The sequence below is a fragment of the Anopheles arabiensis genome, chromosome 2, assembly GCF_016920715.1.
Source record: "Anopheles arabiensis isolate DONGOLA chromosome 2, AaraD3, whole genome shotgun sequence".
NCBI classification, from domain to species: Eukaryota; Metazoa; Arthropoda; class Insecta; order Diptera; family Culicidae; genus Anopheles; species Anopheles arabiensis.
The window spans coordinates 23,275,840-23,300,606 of NC_053517.1; the positions used below are offsets into that span (position 1 = coordinate 23,275,840).

General features: G+C 49.4%; 3 protein-coding genes across 5 annotated transcripts in view; 2 read left to right on the forward strand and 1 right to left on the reverse strand.

The window, feature by feature from the left end:
• The window catches only part of LOC120908383, a 36,634-nt gene extending 17,552 nt beyond the window's left edge, over window positions 1–19,082 (forward strand). For all 3 annotated transcript variants that reach the window (XM_040319322.1, XM_040319321.1, XM_040319323.1), the window contains 7 exons: window positions 8,585–9,124; window positions 9,668–10,750; window positions 11,171–11,301; window positions 15,250–15,748; window positions 15,823–16,596; window positions 16,715–16,806; window positions 16,883–19,082. In XM_040319322.1, coding sequence (XP_040175256.1) covers window positions 9,001–9,124; window positions 9,668–10,750; window positions 11,171–11,301; window positions 15,250–15,748; window positions 15,823–16,596; window positions 16,715–16,806; window positions 16,883–17,866 — 3,687 coding nt within the window. In that variant the 5' untranslated portion in view covers window positions 8,585–9,000 and the 3' untranslated portion in view covers window positions 17,867–19,082. The remainder of the gene's footprint in view (window positions 1–8,584; window positions 9,125–9,667; window positions 10,751–11,170; window positions 11,302–15,249; window positions 15,749–15,822; window positions 16,597–16,714; window positions 16,807–16,882) is intronic.
• LOC120908386 (cilia- and flagella-associated protein 157) lies at window positions 12,041–14,401 on the forward strand. Its single transcript, XM_040319325.1, has one exon. The coding sequence runs from the start codon at window positions 12,581–12,583 to the stop codon at window positions 14,369–14,371; it is 1,791 nt and encodes a 596-aa protein (XP_040175259.1). The 5' UTR covers window positions 12,041–12,580; the 3' UTR covers window positions 14,372–14,401.
• A 62-nt stretch (window positions 19,083–19,144) lies between the features above and the next one.
• LOC120908384 (actin-interacting protein 1) lies at window positions 19,145–23,439 on the reverse strand. The gene is made up of 5 exons (XM_040319324.1): window positions 23,278–23,439; window positions 22,054–22,175; window positions 20,554–21,963; window positions 20,324–20,474; window positions 19,145–20,249 (listed from the first exon to the last, which is right to left on the reverse strand). The coding sequence occupies exons 1-5, from the start codon at window positions 23,291–23,293 to the stop codon at window positions 20,137–20,139; spliced, it is 1,812 nt and encodes a 603-aa protein (XP_040175258.1). The 5' UTR covers window positions 23,294–23,439; the 3' UTR covers window positions 19,145–20,136.
• Between the last annotated feature and the right edge of the window lie 1,328 nt (window positions 23,440–24,767).

Consider the following 24,767-nt stretch of genomic DNA (forward strand, 5'->3'; position numbering starts at 1 on the left):
AGGTTTCTCGGTTCCCTCGCTGGTTGCGATTTGTTTTCATTTTTCCAACCCCATTCCCTGGGTGTGTGTATGTGTGTTGGCGATAACAATCGTCCTCTCGGAGGACGTGGGCGATGCTTTTTCCACGCGTAGCGGAGGTAAGAATCGGATGAAAATCCACAATATCGTAGTGGCAAAGCTGTGGCAAGAAGCAGATAGATGGTGGAAGGGATGGGAGATAATACACACACACACACACAACGATCCGGATTTGATTTCACTTCCTTACTTACTTCCTCTTCCGCGTGCCGATTAGTGGCGCGTTTTGGAGTGTGAAATCTGACATTCGGGAAGGGAGGTGCACTTTTTCCCTGTCTCTCTTTTTCTCCCATTCAACGCTTTTAAACGGAACACAAATATTCAATTTCGGCTCACCGGCTCAACGGTGCTGTAAAAAGGTGCAAAAGATACACTGATACAACAAAAAAGAAAGTAGATGCCAACGGGGAAAATGCTTCCTTCGGGATCTTATATTGGTTGGAGGAGCTAATTTGCTTTCCCCCTACCCCCGGGCTGATATGTTCAATCTTTTGCTGTCGGATTTTTTATCGCACTTTTTCGCTACTTTTACACGTGCGTTTATGTGTGTGTTTTGGAAAAACTTTTCCTCGCTAAAGAAAACTAGCGCTAAAAAGCTTTTATTTGTTTCTGCAGCGCATTACGTTTCCGACACTCCTGCAGCAGCACACCTGCAATCGTGCGGTGATCCATTACCGTTAGCCTAACTTTAGGCGCCAGACGGGACACTATATTTCTGGCTCCCTCCCTTTCTTTCACTCTCTCTCTCTCTCTCTTCCGCTCAAACTGCCCCACTGCCTGCTGGGCAGCGGGAAAATTGTTTTCTTATTGATTGCAGTAATTTTCTAGTTAATGATAGCTTCATTACCATTAGCGGACCCACTTGTAGTTGTAGCGCAGAGTGTGGCCATACACACACACCCAGACACAGTAAAAGAACGATGTAAAAAATCTAATATTTATTACACCACTACACCACCAACCAAGTGCCGCACAACGAAGCGCATTCTCCCGGTCCCTGGATTTCGAGGGGTCGCTTCCGTCTGTGTGCGTGTTTGGCGAATGAATTGAACACGCGCGCAGCAGGCGATGGCACGATCCCATCCCCTGTGCACCAGCGCAAAGCCTACTACTGCTACCCGTTGCAGCGGACGCGTGATGCACTCCGACTCACGGACTCAGCATGCAATCCAATGTGCAATCAATCCTTACAGCACACAGCGAGCACGGCGAGAGAAGAGAGAAAAAAAACAAGCGACGAACCCAATGGAAATGATTCCCCTTGCCAGGAGGAAATTCACGCACACAGAGACACACAGACACACACAGTCAGTCAGCCTAAAATGCAAACTTACCCTCGCCACGGTCCGGGAATGGCAGTAATCTTTCTCTTCTCCCTACTTTACGGAAACACTTTATGGTGCGCAACGCACACACCACAGCGCTGCCGTCGCCACCGGCCATTATTTTCCCGCTGGTCTTGGTGCTTCCGCTTTCCGGGGAGGGAGGGAAAAAGGAGTCCTACACCACCGCCACCACCGCCACCACCACCGATCGATTCGTTGCTGTTTCGAACTGCACGCGCAGTTGCAGATTTAATGGTAGTCGTCCCTGTGCGCGTGTGTGTGTGTTTGTGTGGCGGCAGGATTTATAATTCCATTCCCTGATTTTCCCTACGCTGGTCGCTGCGCTGGGTTCCGGACCGTTCGGTTCCGATGCCAGGTCTCGTGGCACACACACACACACACCCAACGAGACAAATCCAGGGGAGGGGAGAGTTCGTGCATCCGGCCGGTTGGTCTGTAGGCGGATTCACCTTCCCTCGTTTGGCGCAGGCTTTCGCTCGAGAGTTATTGGCAACTCGCAGCGAGCGCTCTTCACCGTGCAAGGGAAAAGTGGGGGGGGGGGTTCTCCTCATACAAAAACCCCTGTTTGTCTGGTACGCTGATCCGCTGGCAAGAGTCTCGCGCACGGCAAGATGCTTCCCCTTGCCCGATCTATCCAGGCAAAACACTGGGTGGCCATTTCATTTAATTTGCATCCCTTTGTGTCTTTATGTGGCGTTGCAAACGAAAGGGTAGAAGGCGCTACGGTACAACCACTTCGCTTGTAGTGGGAAAATCTTGCATCTTCGCGGCCGACGCTAACCACTCGGGCGAAGGTATTCCAGGAAACGGCCCCTATGCTAGATTGTGCCTCTTATATCGCTCGCTCTTCCTCCCCAATTTCTGCCATTGTTGATTCATGCTGCTTTCCGCCTTCTTGGTCGCCTTCTCCCCAGCAAACAACTTCCTTCGTTGGGGGTTATTTCATGTTATTGAAATCATCCTCCCTGTCGCAAACAAGGTTTAGTCTGACGACCTTCTGACGCCACCAAAAACACGAAACACGGACGGGGACGTACATACGCGTTTATTGTCCAATGGCCGTAGCCCACCGGCGTCCCAATCCTTGCCGAGCAGCAAGCACAACATACAACCGTACTACAAACGACAGCGACAGTCAAGTGGATAATGGTGCCGAAGACGACCGAAAGACGAAGGCAAGCGAATCCTTCATTGACGCCCCAGCAGCAAGCAGCAGCATCCCTTTCCAACGTCGTCGGGAAAAGAGATACCTTTCGTCACGGTTTAGGTGACTTGTTTCCTGTTTCCTTGCTCTCTTTTTTTGGCTTGTTGTTTTCCTCGGCGTCATACCCAAAAAGGATTCTGAAGCTGAAGGGAGAAGGAAACGAACCCCAAATGCTGCTGCTGCTTCTGCCTGTCATTCTGGTTTGCGTGGTAGCGCAAATTGTAACGCAATATTTGTGTTAATTTTGGTCCCAAATTAATAATTTATTGCGCCCGGAACGGCGGCGGCCTGGTGGAAGAAGACGGTCCCCGGACCGTGCTGGCTGTGTTGGTCGCTCGGCCGAAGAAAACCCGGCGTCTTTTTGCGCACCAATTGATAGAGTGGATAGAATTTACGAACTTTTTGCGCCTGAACCCGTGGAAAACCTGGAAAAGGACAAAATGGATTGTACGTGTGTCTGTGGGTGTATGAGTGTGTGTATGCACCATTATCCGTTTTGGGTAAGTTTGTCCGCATGTTTTCACACCCACCAACACGTTCCACTTTTGGTTACTGTTTCTATAAACGTGTGTAGGGCGTGTGTTTCTTTCGCAAACAGAACTTCTACCGCGAAGGCCTTCTCCTTGCAGAGGAAAACTCAAAACTTCCCGTAAAGCCTCCTTCCCATTGGAGGGGGGTTGGGTAGGGGTGATAGTATAAAAGGGGAGTGGAATGTTTGCATGAAATTTATAGCCTTCCCCCCGCCCTTGCAGAAACGCAAACTTTTCCCGCCAAATGATTGCACTCACTTAGCGCGCGGCCGTCCTCGTTTGGTGTTGGGCGAAAAAGAGGCCGTTGGTGGATAGTTTCTTGCACAATGGAGACATCCTTTGGTATCCACTCCCCTTCCAACCCTCCCTCCGTTGCTTATGCGTTTCGGAGAGATAATATAAAACGAATTACTTTTGCTGCATTCTTCTTCTTCTTCTTCTTCGGAGGTGATAAAGTGAGATTGCTGTGTGTTTTTTTTCTTCTTTGCCATTCTTTTCGACGGTTTGCTGTTTGGACTTCACTGCACGCAGTGATTAATGCAATTGAGGGAGCGAAAAAGTGTTGCCGGGGGTGTCCGGAACCGTTACCCAGGAACGGTGGTGTACCTTTCTCCTGCACAAGGGATATTTATAGTGCTTCAACAAACAAATTGCTGCTGGAACCAATTGCACGGTCATTTTGGTGTCCCCCCCTTTTTTGTTCTTCCTTTCTTGAGCATCTCCAACTACAGTCGTCAGGGTGGGTGGGTGGAAGCCGTTCTATATTTACCCTTCCCTCCCCCCCGGGGCCTTTCGATTGTAAACGAATTACGTTTCCGTTTGTGCTGCTTAAAAAAGTCCTTCTCTCCCTCTCTCTCTCCATTGTCACTCGAGCTAGAGTGTGTTGACATGAAATAATTGAATCCCGGGGTCGTTTTTTTCTTCTTATCCATTGCTTTCTTTTCCACGAATTGAACGGAAAACTTTAGAGAATGGCTTTGTTTTCGTTCGGGTGACACTTTTCTTTTTTGCTCCTCGTTTTGCTTCCGCCCGATATGCGTATGCGTGTGTGTGTCTGTGTGTTAGACAGTGTGATAGCGCACTGTCGTCTAAGAAGTTTTAATCCACCGCACACGTGTCTGCTATATCTTTATGTCACTCCTTCTTTCCTTGTCTCTCTATCCATTTCTACATGGTTTTCTTCCCCCGTTCAACCGAAACCGAATTGGAAAAATCCACCAAATTGGTTTTTGCTCTCTTTTTGGCGTAACAAACAAAAAAAAATATTATTTTTATGATGTATCCGTCTTAAGTTTTCAAAACCAAGATGCCAATGATTGTGATAAATGCTGCTCTGGTTTTAGCGTGTCTCGGGGAAAGTTGAGAAATTATTATGCTGTCAGATTAAAATGTGCTGACTGGTGATGGTTTTTCTCCCCCAAAAACTCTCTCTCTCTCTCTCTCTCTCTCTCTCTCTCTCTCTCTTTCTCTCTCTTTTTCTCCTTCTCTCTGGTTGTTCAATTATAATCTTCTAATCAGCCCAACATCTTCTCTGCTTGTGTGTGCCATTGTGATTGGATATTTGTTACGTTCGAGATAGAATACGATTAAGTGTGTGGGGTGAATTGTGAAAATGGGGTTTTTTTCTGGAGTTGTCAATAGCAATGGAAAAAAAAACTCAATACACAAATCATGGATTATCAATTTTATGGTTGATTAGCTTGTGATTTATTTATATTACAAATAAGCACGGTTGTCCGAGGGGCGGACCAGTGGTCAATTGGATAGAGGCGTTGACTGTTACACGGCCGGACGGAATCAATTCTTAAGCCGGGCGTGAGCCCCCATCGTCTATTTTCCGGTTTTGTAACACTACACTTGTTTGTACTTAAGGCCTTTCAGAAAGCGGTTTAAGTCTTCTAAAGTCTAAGACCTCTATCTCCTTTCTTAGTCTAGTAAAGATTTCATGCAGTTTTGAAGCAACTCATGTTAATGCATACTTCTTTGTAAGAAATAATAACTGTTTTACATTCTCTTATCAGACCATTATTCCAACTTATATTCCATTTTGAATATGAGTCATTATACACACAGTATATTTCTTATTAACCGTGCTTCTACGGCAAAGCTCAGCTAACTTTGCTGACCTTCATCGTGACAGTACTAGAAATGGACTCTTACCCTTACAAAGCAGCGTTGTATGCCTTTGTGATGCCTTTAATGTGCAGCAATTCCTCGGAACTTTGTGCCACTTTGTATTCATTTTCACAACATCAACGTCAAATGACAGGGGAGGTGCCCCTGATGGTGGGACCGCTGCCAGAAGTGCCAGGATGTCTGCAGGCGTTCTTGCTTTAGAGTCGCAAGGATTCTTGGGAAGTGCGACATTCATTTCTCGTGCACGCAACAGTTAATTTCCCCTCAGAGCAAGGCGAAGTCCGGTTTGTACCTAAGAATTTCATTGTGAGCATTCAGAATTGTGTAGGTCAGAACTGTCAGAAACGTACTGTTGCCTTTCATTGTTTGAATGTTGTACCGAAATTATACGAAACGACGCCAAGGACTTTCATTCTGCATATTTGTACTTTGTCTGATGGCTCTCCAAATATCCTGATCTTTTCTTTTTTCTTCCAAAAACCCCGCATCACTTCAATCATGCTTTCCCAAAATCCATTATCTGCTCGTAAAATGCATTACCACGAAAGATTGAAGACACGGATTGAAATCGCTTCAAAATTCCAATTCCAACGCGTTCACCATCTGACAGACCTGCTAGATAGACATTCCGCTACATTCCTAATCTTATCAATCTTGCATCGCCGCCTGAAAACTTCCAAGAATCTAATTTCGCCGACAACACCACACCGCTCGGCTAAGATCATCTTTTGAAATATGAAATCGATATCTGTTGTACAACTTGTACAACCACCACCCCCGGCCGCCAACACCCCGGGTCCATTTGCTGGAATCCTTTACCTTGTAGGCGCCAAGGGTCCCCGTTTTTTTTTGTTGCTTCTGCGAACCATACCCCAGCTTAATCGTATTTCGAACGGCCATTTCGCGCCATCGCTGCCGTCAAAAAGGTATTTGTGCCTTTGATTTTTATGCACTGCCATTTCGGCACGGCGGCGACGTGCTTCAAGAAGGTTTGATTAAATTCACGTTCACCCGCGTTGTTTGCAAGCACAATTTGCTTTTCCGCGCGTGGCTTTGGCAAGCCATTACAATGAAGAGTTACACTCATTTAAATAAATCGATGTACTAACGAAGCAGTATTTCCGTACGATCACACACACACAGAGAATCGAAGACACACGTTCGGTGCGCGCGTAATTGGATGAGATTAAATTAAACACATAAATCATTTGCGTGCTTACGGAGTCCGCCTCCTCGTAAGTCTGAATGGAGAAGGCAACAAACATTGATGCAACAAAACAAAACCTCGTACCTCGTGTGCTTCAGTAGATATGCTGTAAATATCTCGATGACAGATAGATGGACGATACCACCAGTGTTCGATTTGCCCCTCTGCAAAGGACACAAAGGAGCACGGAGACATGGAGTTGGATGAAGTTTCCAATACGACCAAAACAAAGCAACTAACAAAGTTGTCTCTCCTTGGGGGGGACCCCGGCTGGCTTGCTTCTACCTTACCTTCCCTCCTGCTCCGCGTCTCATCATCATAATTTCCAACGGCGAAGCAGCCGGTCACGTTTATCGTACCAGTTGGGCAGAACTGAAACCTATGATTAATTAATTTTACACTTTGACCTCTCCTGCAAACGTTTCTCCCGGTGCGCGCCGCCACGCCACGGTCCCGGGATTCACACACCGATCGGATGTCGCAAAACCCGTCGCTCTTTGTCTCGGTGTCGTTTGGGCGGGGGGTAAAAGGTGGCAAAAGGCCAAGCTGAGCTGTAGGGGATTGCGCATTCCGTTTTGCAGCATGATGGTAAATGAAAAGTATCAATTCTCGTTACACAAATTCTTCCCTGCTTTTCCACCTGTTTCCACACTAGCCATCGTGTTCTGCTATCGTGTGCACCTAATGCCGGATAGTATTACACAATCTTGCTGGATAAGGATTCCCCCCCCCCGCCAACCCGGTTTTCACCAATTACTCCTTGCTTGACTACTTGGCTTGCTTGCCCGATCATCCATGCGGAAATCGTCCCGGGCGGCGAAGGGAGCACCATTTCCTTGGAACACTATCGTTACGATCGGTGTGCCTTTTGTCGGGACAGGTTGCTGCTGCTGCTGCTGCTGTTGCCGCTGCTAGAGAGAGGGCTGTCGAATGTCGATAGCGTCTCTTTGGTTCTAAATTAATTTTCACTTAATTTCCTCTTACTCTTTGTGAGGGGATGGTGAGGGCTTTTGCTTTGCGAAGACGACACGTAAATTAATCTAACCCTCCAGATGAGATGGCTTCATATTTCCCTTTGCTCAGGTGAACTCTCATGTAAACATGGAATGTAAATTATTTTGTCATAGAAAGAGCTTTTTTATTAGATATGTCATGAAGCTGACTAATTAGAATTTGTATGTAACAGTCTAATTAAATCTAATAGGATATGCAACAATCGCTCCCGTTTGGATTATATTGAGTGTGTGACGTCTTTGAAAGTACACTAAATATGTTTGTACAATAGCATTGTAATGTATGCAGTATAATGTTTTTTTTTTCACCAAAATTACGTATTAAATATGACTTATTGTGGCAGAATTAATTTCCTTCATTAAAATTTGTGAAATATCATCAGATTTCGTGCTATGCACGATTAATGCACTCCAACGAGGTCAAATAGGTTTACTATTCGTCTAGCCATTTTTGTACTGTTTAAAGATTAAAAAATTGTAGTGAAATATCCAGTTTCCACTGCATTCTTGACAATTCCTGTTCGGAACATCGGTATAATTTGCTCCAATAACGATCTAATAAAAAAATCGCGCCTCTGAATGCTAAGCTAAGGTCCATTTAGTGATCGGATGAAAGTGCACGTGAAATATTTAGTTTGGTTATACAATTTACATCACATTCAGTACATTCAAACTGTGGTGTTCTGTACATCAAAAAGGGAGAATACTGCATTTCTCAATAATTACACTTAAATTACATTTATTATTTTAATAGCAATTTTGAATAGCTTCCGCCGGACACTTAAGGATATTTGTTGAAGGAAAGCTTCTTTGACTATGTACAACAACAAAAAACAACCTTTTGTTTTGGAATTATTTACCATTGTTATCAATCATTGAAAAATCATTCTACCCAAAAACGCAAAAAAAGAATAAAAACAAAAAATCCCTCCCAAGAGCAATTATGTCTCGGCTTTCTCACCCATTTAAGGGTTATTGCTAATTCCACAATCACATTCCCACAGCACACTTGGATTTCAATTTAACTGCAGCTTTTTTCTCTCTTTCTCTCTCTCTCCCTCCCTCTCCAGCATCAGCATCGTTTTGTCGAGTATTTGTCGTCGAAATCTGTGCCTTATCAGGAGGTCTCATCGTGCGTCGTGTGCGCACACATTGCCTTTGTGTCCACCCGGAAAAGAATTCTCTCGCCGGGGGACAGCACTCACACACATACGCGCGCGAGCGCTATTGCAGGAAGTAGCTGGCTGCCATTCAGGAAACGAAACAGCCGGTTGGGCTCTCCCCCGGGAGCAAGGCTCCCCGCAGCACACAAAAGCGGACGAGACCCGGGCAAAGCGGACGAGAATGTAGGATGAACATTCCGGGCACCTTCCTTCCTGTGCCGAGCGGCAGGCCCCATGTGCTGGCCATACCACCCAGTGCACGAGGGAAGTAGTGGTGGTAGTAGTAGTAGTTGCTGTAGCAGTGGTGGAGCCTCACAGCCACTATGCAGCGTACAGTTCTGGGCCAACCGGTTGCCGGTTGGTGGCCCGGTAGGCGCCGGAGGCCCGGCCCTACTGCATCCGGAACATTCCTCTACATAAATATTCTGCTCGTTTTGCTGCACAATGGTAAGTAGAAGGGCAGGACGGTTGGATTTATGGAACCGGGACGCGGAATGGCATGAAACGGTCGAGATAACCCCCTTTTTACGCTATTGTTCTACTCGTAATTTAAAACTTTACCACAGTGGGGTGGGGAGGTAGGACAGGAGGGAGCCGTGATGGACGGTTCCACGTGGATGGACACACGGACAGTGCGAAAAAAAAGACACGCCAGCACAACCCAGAGTTCTGTTCCATCGTAGGCGAGCCATATAGTTTTGATTTATCACAACATACGCTCCCAACCACCAACGCCCCAAGCATGTCCATGAACGGATGGTGTCAGATGTGGAAATGTGTTGCTGTCCCTCAAGAGTGCTGGCAAAAAAGTACCAAACTCACACACAAATGGCAGAGCCTTGTCCCTATTTAAACATTCCCTTTGTGTATCGTTGTCCAAACAGAGGGCGTTTGTTTTTTTGCATGAGTGCATGCGGTTTCACAAATATCAAGGATTTTTTTCTCGCTGTTGACCTCCTTTTTTCCTTTCACCATCCCCCCTCCGTACAGCCCTGTTCGTGGGTGGACTGCGCAAAGGCAGACTGGTCCTGCCCGCCTCGTACACCGCCCTCGGAGACGACCTGGACGTGCAGCTGCATGCCGATCCGCTCGAGCTGGCCACGGTCGAACGGTTGCGGCTGGAAATATCGCGCCACCTGCCGGGCAGTGGAACCGGAACCGTGGCCACCACGCTCGATCTCCGGGTCGACGCGAACCACAACGTGACGCAGATCAAGGTACCGTGCTACCACTTCCTGCACGGCGGCCACTACGAGCTGGCCGTGCTGGAGGAAAACGCCAGCCACCAGATGGACGAACGGTTGCGGCAGCCGCTGAACGTTAGCTGGCCCCCGGTCCGGCTAGCGATCGTGCCGAACCGTACCGAGACCTACCCCGAGCAGCCGATACAAGGCTTGCTCGAGTTCCCGCAGGCGCACTGTCAACTCCCAGCGCACGGCGCGGACACGCTCGATCTGCCCGAGCTTTGGCTGGAGCTGTTCTACTGTGGCAAATCGGTCGAGTCCTGCACGGTGCACGGTAACGGCTCGCAACCCTTCTCCCGGGCGCAGGTCCTCTACACCGAGCAGGTACGGGGACTGCCGCGCTCCCGCACGCTCAACTTTCGGTGCGATCTGTTCGGGCTGGCCGGATTCTACGCGCTGCATCTGAAACCACGGCCCGGTGAGCTGGCCGATCCAACGATGGCGTCACTGCTGCAGGCCCGCGCCCTACTGCAAACGGACTGGAGCAAGCAGTACGTCTTTACCGTGCACACGCGCAGCATCTTCCCGTGCGATCCGCACGGGCCCGGCATAAGGGTGCTGTTCCAGTATCCGGCCTGCATCCTGAACCAGGCCGACCGGGTCCGGGTGTACGCGAAGCTGCGGGCCGACGTACTATCCCTGGCGCCACCGACCTCGCTGCACTACATTGCCGAGCAGCGGGTTAGCAAGGGCCAGCACTCGCTGTACTTCGAGTGCGACCTGTTCTACGAGAAGTTCGTCGAGTACTGCTTCGTGTACGTGAGTCAGGCGATATCGGGCGCGGTCGCCGACATCCGGATGGACTGCGTACCGACGCTACCGGTGTCAGGTGAGTGTGCGGGACAAGGGGGAAGGCGACAAAGCTCCAAGGGATTAAGTGACTAACTCTCCCACCAACACCATTCACTGTACCTGCCGGCTGCCAGAAGGCAAACGATTACCGAGTTTGGTTGATCATTATGACGACGGTGGATTATGTTTTCCTTCATCCGTTCGCCTTTTTTTGTTTCTTGCCACGTTTTTTCCGAAATTAAATTTTAATCGACCGCCCAAAGTGTCCACCGAGCGCGGGCTGATCCTGTCGAAAATGAGTGACGGATGAATTAATCTAATTTTGATTGAATCGTTTCCAGCTCCGGGCTCGTACTTGTACCGTGCTCCAATCCTCCTCTTTTTGGTGTACTTTTGGGGTATTAACATCTCTTTTTCCATGTTTTTATTTCCTCTTCGTTTTCTGGCGATTTAATAGCATCCGATTCCGGCGGTTGGGGCCCGTGGAGCAACTGGACGCACTGTTCGACGACCTGCCGGGGTGGCATTAGAAATCGCTATCGATTTTGTGACTCGCCGCCACCCCGGTACGGTGCAAAGTTTTGCGAGGTAAGTACACCCCTTAAATTACCCAACATGGGGCCCGCCGCTGGGTCCGTGGGTCATGTCCGGCAGACCAAGCGGTGGTTGGTTTGTTTTCCACGGGTTTGAAAACTCTATCCACCATTCTTTCTGCCACAGCTGCAGGTATTGATTTTTTCCTGGTAGACGGGACGATGAATGTCCCAGGGTTTCTTTGGCTCACCGCCAGTACCCGAACAGCATGCAACATGTTTTAGCATGGTGGAAGGGAAAGAAAGGGAGTGGCATTATAATTTGCACCCAAGCCAACCCACACACCCACACACTAATACACCTTCTTTTCGAATTGACTGCAACACGTGTAACGGTAATTGAGGGAACGGTGGAACCTCCCGCAACACTGTACCACGGCCATTTAATTTGCTTCCCTCAGGGCCTGTTCTCCCTGGTTCTGAGCTTAACTGGCGAAGTGTACTCTCGCCCCGCTAAAGCGTACTGTGGCCCTCTAATGGATACTCCTTCTGCCCTACCACGAAACGGGGAGTGGTCATAAAATGGATTCCACTAGAAGTTGGAATTACTTAAGCAAGCTGCCTGCTTGCATGCCGTCCTTTGCAGTACCTTCGACAGGAACAGAAGGGGACCACGATTGCACGAGGTACTACTAAACAGCTCGAACTTTTTACTGGAAAGGAATATAAACATGGCTTAAAGTCCCGCGTGAAGCTTTCAAACGCCAACATACACTCCTCCATACATACCTCCACACCCGCTTCCGTACTGCCATCGTGATGTGTACATCAACGTTTTGTCGGAATGTCTGTCGCGGTTGGTGGTACAGACTGGGACACGAACCGACGAAGCCTTGCGTGTGTGGGTGTGTGCTTCCATGAAGCCGTTGCGAAGGAAACGGATCGAGACTGCATGGCGTTTCATGTAGATATGCACATAAACTTCAGCTGTCTGGGACCCTCGTATGTGTCGGCAATCAATTTCCATCGCTTCAGCGCCTCTTTTCACACAACCTTACGAACCGTTCCCGTTTTCCTTGATTAAAATGGTACTGCCCTGGACGCGGTTCTTTGCCTGCCCGTTCGCGTGCCGATGGGAATGGCCTGCTATCCTCCAGCTTAGATACCGGTGTAGTTTAATCGATACGGCAGCGACAATCGTTGCCAGGGGTAACCGTACCAGTAGAGAAGGTGCAAAACAGCGCTACCGAACGGTGCCCTCACTTCAGTTTAGAACGTTTTCGCGCGCGCGAGTGTTTTGTTTAAATTCCTAGTGCCGGGGGCTTGCCGCAACAATGCCGAAGGAAAAGAAGCCGAAAAAGCCCAAAAAGGCTGTCCCGGAGATACAGCCCGTCGATGGGCTGAGTGCGGTCGATCGGCAGTTTTACGAAATTACCATCAACGATCTGAACCAAAAGTTGGCCCGCCTCCGGACGCACAATGTCAAGATTGAGGAGCGCAACGAGGACCTGGAAAGCCGACTCAAGCAGATCGAGGAGGACCGGGCGGACGTCACGGCCTACCTCGACCGGACGCTGCAGGAAAAGGTGGGCACCATCGTGGAGCTGGAGGACAAGCTGAGCGAGCTGTCGAAGGTACGGGACCAGGAGAATGAAGAGTGCCGCAAGCAGATCAACGCACTGGACGGGAAGTACAAGGCGATGCACGAGCAGCTCACGTCCGAGATAAAGCTGCTGACGGGCAAGCTGAACTCGATGGAAGAGTTCCGGCAGCAGCGGGACGAGCTGATGGCCAAGTTCGACGCCCAGGACAGCGAGCTCAAGGAGCAGAACAAGCGCCACAAGTCGACGCTGTACGAGATGGAGCGAAAGGTCATACTGGACAAGGACCGGCTGCGCAAGGACGTGGAGAACAAGCTGCTGCAGCTGTCGACCGAGTTTACCAAGTCGTCGGAGATTCGGGTCGCAGCGCACACGCAGCGGCTGGTGCGGGAAAACATTGCGCTAAACAACGAGATGGACCGGATGATCTACACGCAGGAGCGGATGCAGAAGCAGTTTGCGGAGTTGCGCAAGCAGAACACGGAGCTGCGCAACCAGGCCGAGATCGATGTGGTGGAGAAGCAGCGGCTGATGCAGACCTGCCAGGAGCGGCTGGAAACGATCAAGCAGCTCACCGGCCAGTTCGAAACGGTGCTGCACAAGAACGGCGAGCTGAACGCGTTCCGGCTGCGGGCGGAAGAGCTGGAGGATGAGAACCGCACCACCCGGAAGGACTACAACCAGCTGCGGCAGAAGGTGCGCGTGCTGGAGCAGTACGTGCACTACATCAACTCCGATCGGCAGGCGCTGCGCACCGAGTCCGACCACCACCGGAAGGAGTTCGAGCGTATCGCGGACATTCTGAAGACGGTGCGCTACACGGTACGGTCGGCGTTCAAGGGCGAGGAGGATGCCGATTCCGACCTGCCGTACCAGGAGATCAAGCGCAAGCGGCTGATTGCCGATCTGCTCAGCACGCTGAACGAGCTGGAGATGCAGTCGCGGGCGGACCAGTCGGTCGAAACCATTGTCGCCTCGCTGGCGGAGGTGTACGACCAGGGCGATCTCGGTGTTATACCGCGCGAATCGATGGACACCATTCTGCGCAAGACACAGGCGGATGGGGGAGAGGAAGTGAGCGAATCGGCCATTATCAGCTCCAGCACGACGGCATCATCGGTGGGCGAAGGAGAACGGATGGACGGGGCTAGCAAAACGACGCTCGTCGGGGCGAGTGAGGATGAGGCAGCGATCATTGATGTGGTCAGTGGTTCGCGGCTGGTGTTTTTGGGCTCGAACGAATCGCTCGAGGAACAGGAAGAGGAAGAAGGGGAGGGAGTAAGCGGGGAGGAAGAAGACGAGGATGAAGAGGAGGATGGGGAGCGGAAGAGAAAGGATCAGCAAGGTGACGACCGCGAGGACGAGGAGGACGATGGGGAGTTTGGAGATGACGAGGCAAGCCAGCAGCTGCTCCAAGGTGCCGGCATCGAGGGGCACGATAAGGACGGCATCATCGTAGACGCACCGGAATCGATCGAGGATGAAACGATCGAGTTTGCTGGATCGAAGAGTGATTCGGATTGAGAATAAAGCACATTTGTGTTTCCAACAGTTTGTGTGTGTTTCCCATTTTTCTTTCCAATAGTTTGATTTGGCCCGTTTACAGCGGGATACGCTTTATGTCGATGTCATGGATAATAATTCCAGGATGCGTTCAAAGGACGTTTAAAGATAATTTGCAGGTGCCTCTTAAATCCAGGGAGCTCATCGAGAGAAATAGTTTTGGAACTATTACCGGTCCTTGAACTGATCCCACATCCATGTCCATCTTAGAACTTTTACAGATCCCATACGAGTCATGGAACTTACAGGTCTTAGAATTGGCCCTGAAACTAAACGATCCAGACCCCATAACTGTCTTGGAAATGATTATGATCCCATACCAGTTTTGGGACTGATCTTGAACCTGTATCGATTGTGGAACATACGTTGAACCCAGCTCAGTTGTGGAACAGGTCCTGGAACGTATACCAGATCCCAAATCAATACTCGAACTGATTCTAATCCCACACCGGCCATTGAAATGATCCTGATCCCATCCTGACCCTGGACAGGATATGAACTCGGAACGAAATCAGTCCTGGAACTGATTCTGAGCTTATACTGGTACTGGAACGTACGTAGAATTCATACAGAATTCATACAGATCCGGGAATTGATTCCCACCTCAACTCTGACAACAATCTGGATCTGCCTCGTTCAAAGAAATAATGGCGCATCTGTCCAGAGCCTGGAATCGAAGCAGTTGTTTGACAAATTCACCATACAAATGTAGCCTCATCCAAGTAGCCAGGAAATAACCTCTTATCCCTTCCTATAATCTGTATAGCTGGAATTTCCCAGTGCCTACTGTATCCTGTTGCACATCAATACACTCTTTTTCCCCCACTGTCTTCCCACAGGGTGCTTCGGTGCAGACGGAGCGCTGCGGGTTGGACACGGCTGGCGATTCCTGGGAGTGTATGTTCAGCCCTGCCATCGGTGGCATCAATCTGCCGCTCGAGATCGAGGACGTCAATACGGAGATTGGACCCGGCTGCCGGTGTGGCTGCGTCATCCATCTGGGGATGGTGAAGCCGAAGCGACTCCTCGGGTCCTCCTCGCACAGCTGTCCCGACCGGAGTCTTTGGCTCATCAAGGGCGACGAAGGTTGTCGGGTGCGGATGTCGATTGATTTCCAGAAGTTCCCGTGTGACGGTCAGTGGCTGAAGATACGCGACGGGGATTCGGTTGCCGACGAGCTGTTGCTGCAGTTCGGAGCGGATCGGACGCCACCGGAAACGGGAAGCGCGATGGCGGAAGCGACGGGAAATATGCTGCTGGTGGAGTTTTTCTCCCGCAAGAGCGAACAGTACGACGAATCCTGCAATGCAGGGTTTCTGGGCCAAGCCGAACAAATCAGTAAGTACAATGGGGGGCATTTGAAGCGTAGAACGGTCTCATTTACGTCAATTTTGGTGCTCTATCCAAAACAGAATTAGATCCTTCAGTGTCACTTCATCCGACCGGTAACAGTACGACGATCGCTAGCAAGGTGATCATGCCGATCGTGGCCAGCCTGCAAAGCTACACCAGCTTCACGATCGCGCACGTGTGTGCGATCGCCTTCATCTGCTTCATCGTGTTCGTCAGCTTTCTGCTCGTGGTGCAGTACATCTTCCGCTACAGGAAGTACGAGCTCGCCACCAGCCGGATGGAGGCGGCAGACTCGCCCGCCCACACACTGTTCGGCTCAAACCAATCGGTTGATCAGTCCGGTGGTGGCGGTCCAATGCAGCCCCGATCCCGGGCCGTCTCGACAACCACACTGATCTCGGAGATTGTATCGTACGTGAAGTTGCGGCCCCGGGTGACGACCACCATCCGGCACGAACGCTTCCGGGAAAGTGTGGAGTACGCACTGGAGTCTGCGAACAGTCAGTCGGAGACGGTCCGATCGGACGGTAGTACCGAGATCGTGCTAGAGCTGCAGGATCGCAGCATACCGACGGATGGCGAGGATCGTGAGCCACACGATCGGGGAGAGGCGGGCGATGAAGAGACGCCACTGCAAAGTCTAAACGATCTCAACAAACCGAAGGGTGAAGAGATTGTTCCATCGCTGGAGCGGCTGTCACCGGACAAGGAAGCGCAAGACACGGACGATGAACGATCGACAACGATCAGTTCCGCTTACTCGTCGTTAAATCGGGAAAACACGCCTCTGGTGGGTGGGAAGAGCAACAAAGCGCACATCGAAAAGCTGAGAAGTAAGCGAACAGGACATGCACGTTAAGTTAACGTATTATTTCCACCTTTTGTTGCGTTCGAGTGAGAAGTTCGAGTCTTGTTGAACAATTTTGCAAAACTCCGATTTTGTCTTTACAGCTGGAGATCAACTCGTAAAGAGTGCTACCTGCTTGATGGCAACGTCCAGCACCAGTACGGCAACACTGACCAACGTCAGTCCCTCGGATGCAGTAAGTGTTGCCCTATATGCTTTTCTGTCCCACTTCACATCACTGTACTTTAATCATGTGAAATCCCATTTCGCAGGAATGTTGCTCTCCACCGCTTGACCCGAGTATACGCAGCCCCCTGGCACGGCGCAACACTGGCACCTCTGTGCGGGCGCGCAACGCAAAGGAAAGCAAGGAAAAGCGCAACCTCCAGAAGTTGCTGGCCGGTTCGGACTACTCGCTCGGCGCACCGTCCGAGCAGGACATGGAGCTAGACTACTACGACTACAATGTGATCAATGCGGGTGCCGCTCCCGGTTCCTATCTCGGGATGGATCCGGCCTTTCTCGTCTGGATACCGCCGCTTGACGATGGTTCGGAGAATGAGGACCACAGACCCTCCGACGGTGATGATGATGATGAGCTGACGGAGCTCGCCAACCGTGCCCGTGAGGAGCGCAACGGTGGGTGCACCGAGTCGCGCAGTGACAGCGTGACACCAAGCGAGGAACTCATCCGTCAGCTGGCAGCGCAGAAGCGTAACGATTATGTGATCGTTTCGAGCAGTATCTCCAAAAGCGACATCTGCTCGGAAAGTGACGGCGGTGCGTCTACGGATGGGAAGCCACCCGCGGAACGGCAAAAGCGCAGAAAGCTGCACGAGCTGATACTGGTGCGGCGGAGTGGCGGTAGCGGATCCGCCGGTGATAACGGGTCGGGCTCGTCCGTCCGCAAAAGCTCGTCGGACGAGTCGACGGAGGAGCGGGAGAAGGAAACGTCCTTCACCAAGTCGCCGGTGGACAATAAGCAGATTAGCGATTTCTATGAAATGGCCGACATTGCCTTCGCGGACGATGAGGCTGACGAAGAGGAGGAGGAGGAGGAGGAGGAGAAAAATGGAGACGAAATGCTGTCGGGAGGGTTCGATGTCGATCGTCCCAAGGGAGGAACCATCCTTGTGTCGGCGAGTGCAGCAAAGCAGCAAGCATCGTTGGGGACGGACGCCAACACCAACGGCAAATATCAAACCACCACAGGGGCAGCTATTTTACTTGGAGACGGTGAAAAGATCGTACAGTAGTGGACAGTCGGATGCCAAAACACGTTGGCTGCGAAGCTCTCCTCGCGTATGTCCAACTCCCCATACAGCAGTGAAACAAACCCCATTTTCAACTTCAAACATATGAACACGCCGGAATTGCAAAAGTACAACTAATAACCTACGATATATCTCTGGAACCCATATCCAACAGAACTATAGTGAGACATTGCCATCATCCCGCTTCAACAAAAAAAAACACATTGTGTATTCCAATTCTAGTCAGACAACAGTGCAACAGACAAAAGGAAGTTTGGATATTGTACCGTTTACCTTTTAGTTGTAATGTAGGTTTTACACACAGCCCATCATTTCCCAGCTTGTTTATAGGCGAACAAACATAGCAAGTTACTGTCCTCCCGGTGTAAGAACCTGCGGCTCCTTCCTTCCGTTAGCGGATACGCTCTTAAGGACCCGTGTAATCGTGTAGTGTAGCAGTAACACAGTGTGTTTGTATCGAGAGAGACTGATGAGAGATGTAAATAGGTAGAGTTAGTACTGCCCACGGTCGTACGGATCTGTCTGCTCCAGAGAATCGGAAGCGCCATCTTTGGACTGTTTGGTGGTTGGCATTACGCGCTATCGAAAGCGCACTGTAAAAAAAGGCATAATCTTCTAGGCATTTTAGCGATGGACATATTTAAGGGGAGCGAACCATTAAAAGAGGAACTTATTTAATCAAAAGAAATTATTAAGAAAAACCCCCAAAAGAAGAACAAGGATCAGAACCTTCTGCAATCTCTTAAAGCTTACTTTCGATGCGCTTAATTGACACGTATATACGCTCTTAGGATATAAATAGATACCCTCATATGTGTGTGCGTTAAGCTATGAACGTTCCATATATAGTGGGGGTCGTCGCCGCCTCTTTTCCGTTGCTTTTCGGACGTAGTGCATTATTTTAGTGGCTAAGTTTTAGAGAAACACATCGTTTGGCAAGCGGAAAAAACGGAAAATAATTACAATGGAAAATCAACACAACACACTTTGGGAATCAATCAAAAATTGTGACACTTCTGTGTAACACGCGCATATTGAATGTATATGGGACAGGAAATTACACACCCCCTAGCAAAAAGAAACCGTTGCGTTGCGTTATTCGTTATCCAATGTGCAGCAGAAGCAGCAGAAGAAGGGAAAAAACACTATTCGTTTGGCAATTTTGTATTGAAAGATTAGAAATAAAGACGAAAAAAAACGGGAACAAACATGTCGTCAGCTTCTTTCGGGTTGTTTGCTTATTCAGTGGAAGGCGATGGGTTTAATTTACATTGAAAAAAAAACTCCGTTTTTATTCGCTTATAAAAAATTACGTGTATATGTAGACAAGGTTCATGTTTTTGTTTGTTGCTGTTGCTGTTGCTGTAGGGGCAAATCACCGGATCATCTAAATCAAAAACCGTATCGTCCTATCGCCACCGCAAAGGGAAGGTATATGGTTGCGCAAAAGAAGCGAGCTCTTCGGTGTTTTTTTTTGTTTTTGCTTTTTTAGTACAACAAAATGAAGATAATAAATTAAATGCAATGTCACTTCACTCTGCGGCTTCTTCCCCCCATTCGCTATTGAAGCCTCGATGCGCCACTCTCTGCATGCCCTGCATGTACCGAAGGTTTTGGTTTGATTGGTTTGATTCGCTCGCACAAGGGAGCCGTGAGGGGACAGAAACACTTTATCGACAGAGGAGAGGAAGGCACAAAATTACGACAAAAAAACTGCAGTGAATTTAACAGATAATTTAACACAAAACTAAGGATCGAGTTCCGGGACTCTAACTTAAAGAATAGGTGTCCATAGGGGCTCCCTCCTTAGGCTTGCTTTTGCCGTCCAATTGTTTTCACTTCACTCTATCCCATTGGCAATACTAGGCAGGAAAGGCAGGCTAATACATTCAGCATTAATACAACACAAAACAAGGGATGGGAGCAAAACAAAGCGCAAAAGGAACACAAACACACTCCACAAGGTTGGCTTGTAAGCCATTTTACCAAAAATACGGTTGAGTTGTTCATTCCTTCGAACCCATCGTTAGGTAACAAGAGGGGGGAAAATGCTACACAAATAAATAAGGAAGAAGAGGAAAGAACTCAACGCGGGCAGGAAGGTGTGAGCAACAACGTTCGCATCACTTTCCACCGTAGCATTCTTATCAATGTTTATCCTTTTCCCCTTCTTTAGCATGTGCAAATGTGTGTGTCCCCCACGTAGGGTAGGGGGATTAGGGGATGAGGGGAGAAGAGGTATCTTTTTTGGCTTATGCGACATTCTCGATGTTCCAAACCTTCGTGTTGCAGTCCTGTCCGGTCGAGATGAGCGTTTCGTTGTCCAACCAAACAAGGCCCGTAATTTGCGACTGTGGATGGGCATCTGAAGGACGCCAAAAATGGATTAGAACAATTTTTAAATTGGTTATTTAACCACTAAGCGAATGAAATACGTACTCTTGATGATCGTATGCTTGGCGGGACTGTTCACGAACCAAATGATGATGGTCGTATCGAGCGAACCGCTAGCGACGAGCTCCGAGTTGGGCGAGAAGGCGACACAGTTCACCCGTGCGTTGTGGAAGCCCCATTCCTTGTTGTGCGGTGGCTGTAACAAGGAAATAGAAGTCATTAGCATCGCATCGAGTTGTTGTGAACATACACACACACAGCCACAATCTCCCTACCTTATAATCCGCCACACTGTACAGGATCACCTTCCTGTTGGCATCGGACGCCACCAGCAGCTTGTTGTCGGGCGAGTAGCGCACGTCCGTCACCGGCCCAAGATGCTCCAGGTCGAGCTTGTGCGTCAGCTGGCCACCGCTCAGCGTGTAGATGTGCACCTTGCTATCGTCACCGCCCACCGCCACGTCCATCGTTTCCGGGTTGATGCTAACGCTGCTCGACTCGTAGCTAATCGGCAGCGCCGACACCTTCCGGCTGTCCTGCAGCACGGTAATGTCCTTCACGCACCCCACCACAACCGTGTTGCTCTCCTTCAGTATGTCCATACCACGCGGCTGACAGGCCAGCTTCGCCTCCACCCCCGTGTACGTGTTGCCCTCCACGCTGATCTGCTTGATCGAGTCATCGATGCCGGCCGTGTACACGAAATCGCCCGCCGCCCGTATATCGTTGATCTGATTGCCGTGCCCGATGCCCGCCACCCGATCATTCGTACCGCTGCCCGAGTTCCAGTTCGTCACCGCCCCATCGTGGCTGCCGGTGTAGATCGTGCTGCGATCGTCGCTCAGCGTCAGCACCGTGATCGGCTTGTTGTGGCCCTTCACGATGCGCAGCGGTTTGGTGGGATTGTTCACATCGAGGTAGTTGATGAACCCGGACAGCGACACGGACAGGATGTGGTCGCCCTGCCACAGACACGACACCTGCTGATCGTCGACCGTGCTGCCCATCGGGAACTCGCTGATGAGCGTGCGCGTCGCCACGTCCCACAGCCGGCAGGACTTGTCGCCCGAGCAGGTCAGCAGCTGCGTGCCGTCCGGCTTCCAGGCGACCCCGTACACACCGCCACTGTGCGCCGGCGAGCCCACCTCACCGACCAGCTCGGACGTGGTACCGTCGTAGATGAACACCTTGCCATCGAACCCGGCCGAAGCGAACAGGTGGCCGCTCGGCGAGTAGCGCACCGCCTGCACGAACCGGGTGTGGTCCTGCTTGGTCATCTTGAACTTGAACGGTGGCCCCTCGAACACGCCGATCGTGTTGTCCTCGCTGCCGGTCACGATGCGGAACGGGCGGGCCGGCCGGAAATCGCACGAATTGATCGGCTTCGATTGGCCCGAAATCTCGCCCACCGAGGTGCCCGTTTCCGCCATAAACACGTGCCCGAACCGCTCCCGGCCCTCGCCCACGATCACGATCCGCTGGCTGTCGGGCGACCAGGAGATGTCCTTGATCGGGCCCCCGATCGGCTGGAACTCATTCTTCAGTATGTGCTCCTTGTTCACCGTGTCCCAGATGCGGATCTTGCCCGACGCGTCGCCGGAGGCGATGTAGAACCCGCTCGGCGAGTACTTGGCCACGTTCACCGCGCACGAGTGCTCCGTGTAGATGTCCGCAATTTCCGGATTCTGCAGGTGTTAGGGGGTGGGGGAGAAATAAATTGGGTTATTGCAATGTGCAGTTGTGTTGTGTTTGATTGGGCCGCCTTGAATACTCACATCGATGTTGCGGATAATCACCGAATGGCCGTTGGTGTAGAGGAAGTTCTTGCCCTTCGGATCACCGCCCAGCACGATCGGTTGGCCTCGCTGTGTTCGCGGCAACGTTGCGTAAATGAACTCTGTGGCGTAAAATAGACGAGGTGAGATGAAGGAAAATTAAATCAAGCACATTTAATCGGAAGGTAAGACAAGATTGCTTTCGCGCTGCATGCTTCGTTGCACACTATGAATGGTCTTGCGGGGTGTGGTATGTCTGCGAGCAACACCAACGAGGCACTCTCCGTGAAATTCCCGTTTCCATGGACACCGCCACAGTTTATGGGTAGCAGCACGGTTAAGATGGGGCCCCATAAACAGATTGTGTACGAATGTGCAAACCAAAACATACCTTCGAAATTCTACCGAAACGCAACATTGTAAATATTTCGTTTAAATCCCGCTCTTCCCGTTCGATTTTAAAACCGGAGAGTGCATCACCCAATTTCGTTGCGGGTGCATTCGGGTGCTGCAACAACCACTGGCGGCGCGCGAGTGTGAGTCGACAGTGTAAGTTTTATTTATAAAACTTCAACACCGCCCGGTTTTCCATTCCTTCTTTTTTTTTCCCCTCACCGACTAACAGACCAGCGGTGGAAAAGTGGCATTAGTTAACGCTTTAGTCGCCCGAAATATATCCTCAACTAAACGCAACGAAGCGAGCTTCACAACAAAAGGCCGACCGAAAAAAAAACTGCCGAGTTCATTGCCGTCTCATGCGACGAGATTAAAATGCCGTTGATTACTCATCACTTCCCGCGACCGTTCACGATAAGCGCGCTACAAACAGCGGGAGTGGGAGAGTGTGGCAAGGGCGATCAAAAATTGCCATTTTGCAATTTTATTTTTTCTTCCTATTTTATCACCTTCAAAAGTTATAGCGGGTCACAGGCAGTCCCGTAAATGGCTATACGGAACACAACGTCCCCCCGTTTCCGGCACCTTGCCCCCATCTCCCTCAACGGACAGCGCCCGGTGATGAACATAATTTCCTTATTTGGTAACAACCTTTTCCCGGCGCGCACACACACGGCGGGGACGACGGTTCGGTTCGGCCGTTCCAAAACGCTCGTCCGCCTATGGAACGGACACAGACGGGAGAGGGATGACTCACAAAACAACGGGCACAGACAGGCTAGCACACAAACGCGATTTTTTTTTATCGTTTCCAGAAAGAATACTCACTATTCGAATAGGCCATGATTGCAGTTCAGTGAAACGGATTTATTCCAGCTAAAATAGTTCGTGAATTTGTTGCACACGGAGAAATTGGTTGTTGTTGGCACAAGCAGTACATACACACGTACACCGCACGGCAAGCAATGGGAGCTACTAATAAGGAAAAGAAGAGTGCCGACTGTCAAAGTTCGGTTTGCGAATCGTCAAGCAGCTCAAGCGCGGTCTACACACGCGTCGAGCAAGCGGTAGATGGCGCTTGAGTTTCTGCAAACGTTGGTTCCAAAGTGGCCAGATTGTTTACCCAGCAACCGGTTGGAATATGGAACATTTTATCGGTAGACTCGCAAATACAGTGGAGCACCGTATATCCGGCTGTCCGTTTATTCGTGCTGTTGAGAAATGACAGATCAATACAAAGGGGACATTCCGTTATGTCGAGGATATTTAAAAAAAGGTTATCATAGCACACAGTTACAACAAAAAACACTATAATTCATGGAAAATTTCAAATATTCCTATTTGAAAAAAAAAACATTAAGTTAATAAAAATTAGGCGATTGATTTTTTATCCGAGTGAGGTCGATGATCCCAGATAAACGGCGCTCCACTATATATTGAAAAGATGAGTTATGGAAGCGAGGATGAGAGATGAGTGTTAATTATAAAACAAATTCAGAATTACATAAACTAGATGTGCTATTGGAAAGATTGTACGTAGTACCTTAGCGCCAGAAAGCCACTAAACGACTCCTAAACAGGATCAAAACAGCTCAAGCTCTCGGACTAAAATGAATCCTATAACACTCCATTCAGCAGACGATAAACGGGTGGCGCATTTTAAAAATAGCTAGAATGCTTGCGGCGCCACCTGTTGGTGAGATAGCCAAGCAAGGAGCTTTCCTTGCTTTGATAGCTTTCACCTTCCTTCTGTACTTTTGTACGGTTTCGCATAGAAATTATTCATCGCTAGAACGGCGATACTATTGTTTAAATACTAAAATTCAATGTGTATTCACCAACACAGAACCGTTATTGGCCATTTTTTGATCGAAATGTCAGGAGGTTATTAAAGTAATGATCGGTTAAAGGAAGGTAAAATAAATTGCAATCAAAGGACAACATTATAACGATGAGTCTAAAACGGTATGTATTAAGCAATCCAGTGAACTTCCGAAAATTCGGAAAAAATGTATGAACATTTAATTTTCCGATCGTTCAGCTTAATCTATGGCGCTGGAGTAAAGTTCACTGTGAATGTGTCACCATTTAATTCTCAGTATAAAATGTATTTATTATAGTTTTTTATACTATATGTTTCAGTTTAATTAGTGTATTTTTCTGTAATCTTTAAGACCAGTCATATTGATTGGTCACTATCAATGAAGCACCAAAAACATTACGATCTAGTTTTTAACTAAAGCAAAGATGAGTAACACTTTCTTTACGATTCTGTTCATGTAGATCACAAACCAATTACTTAGCAGATTTTAATTGCT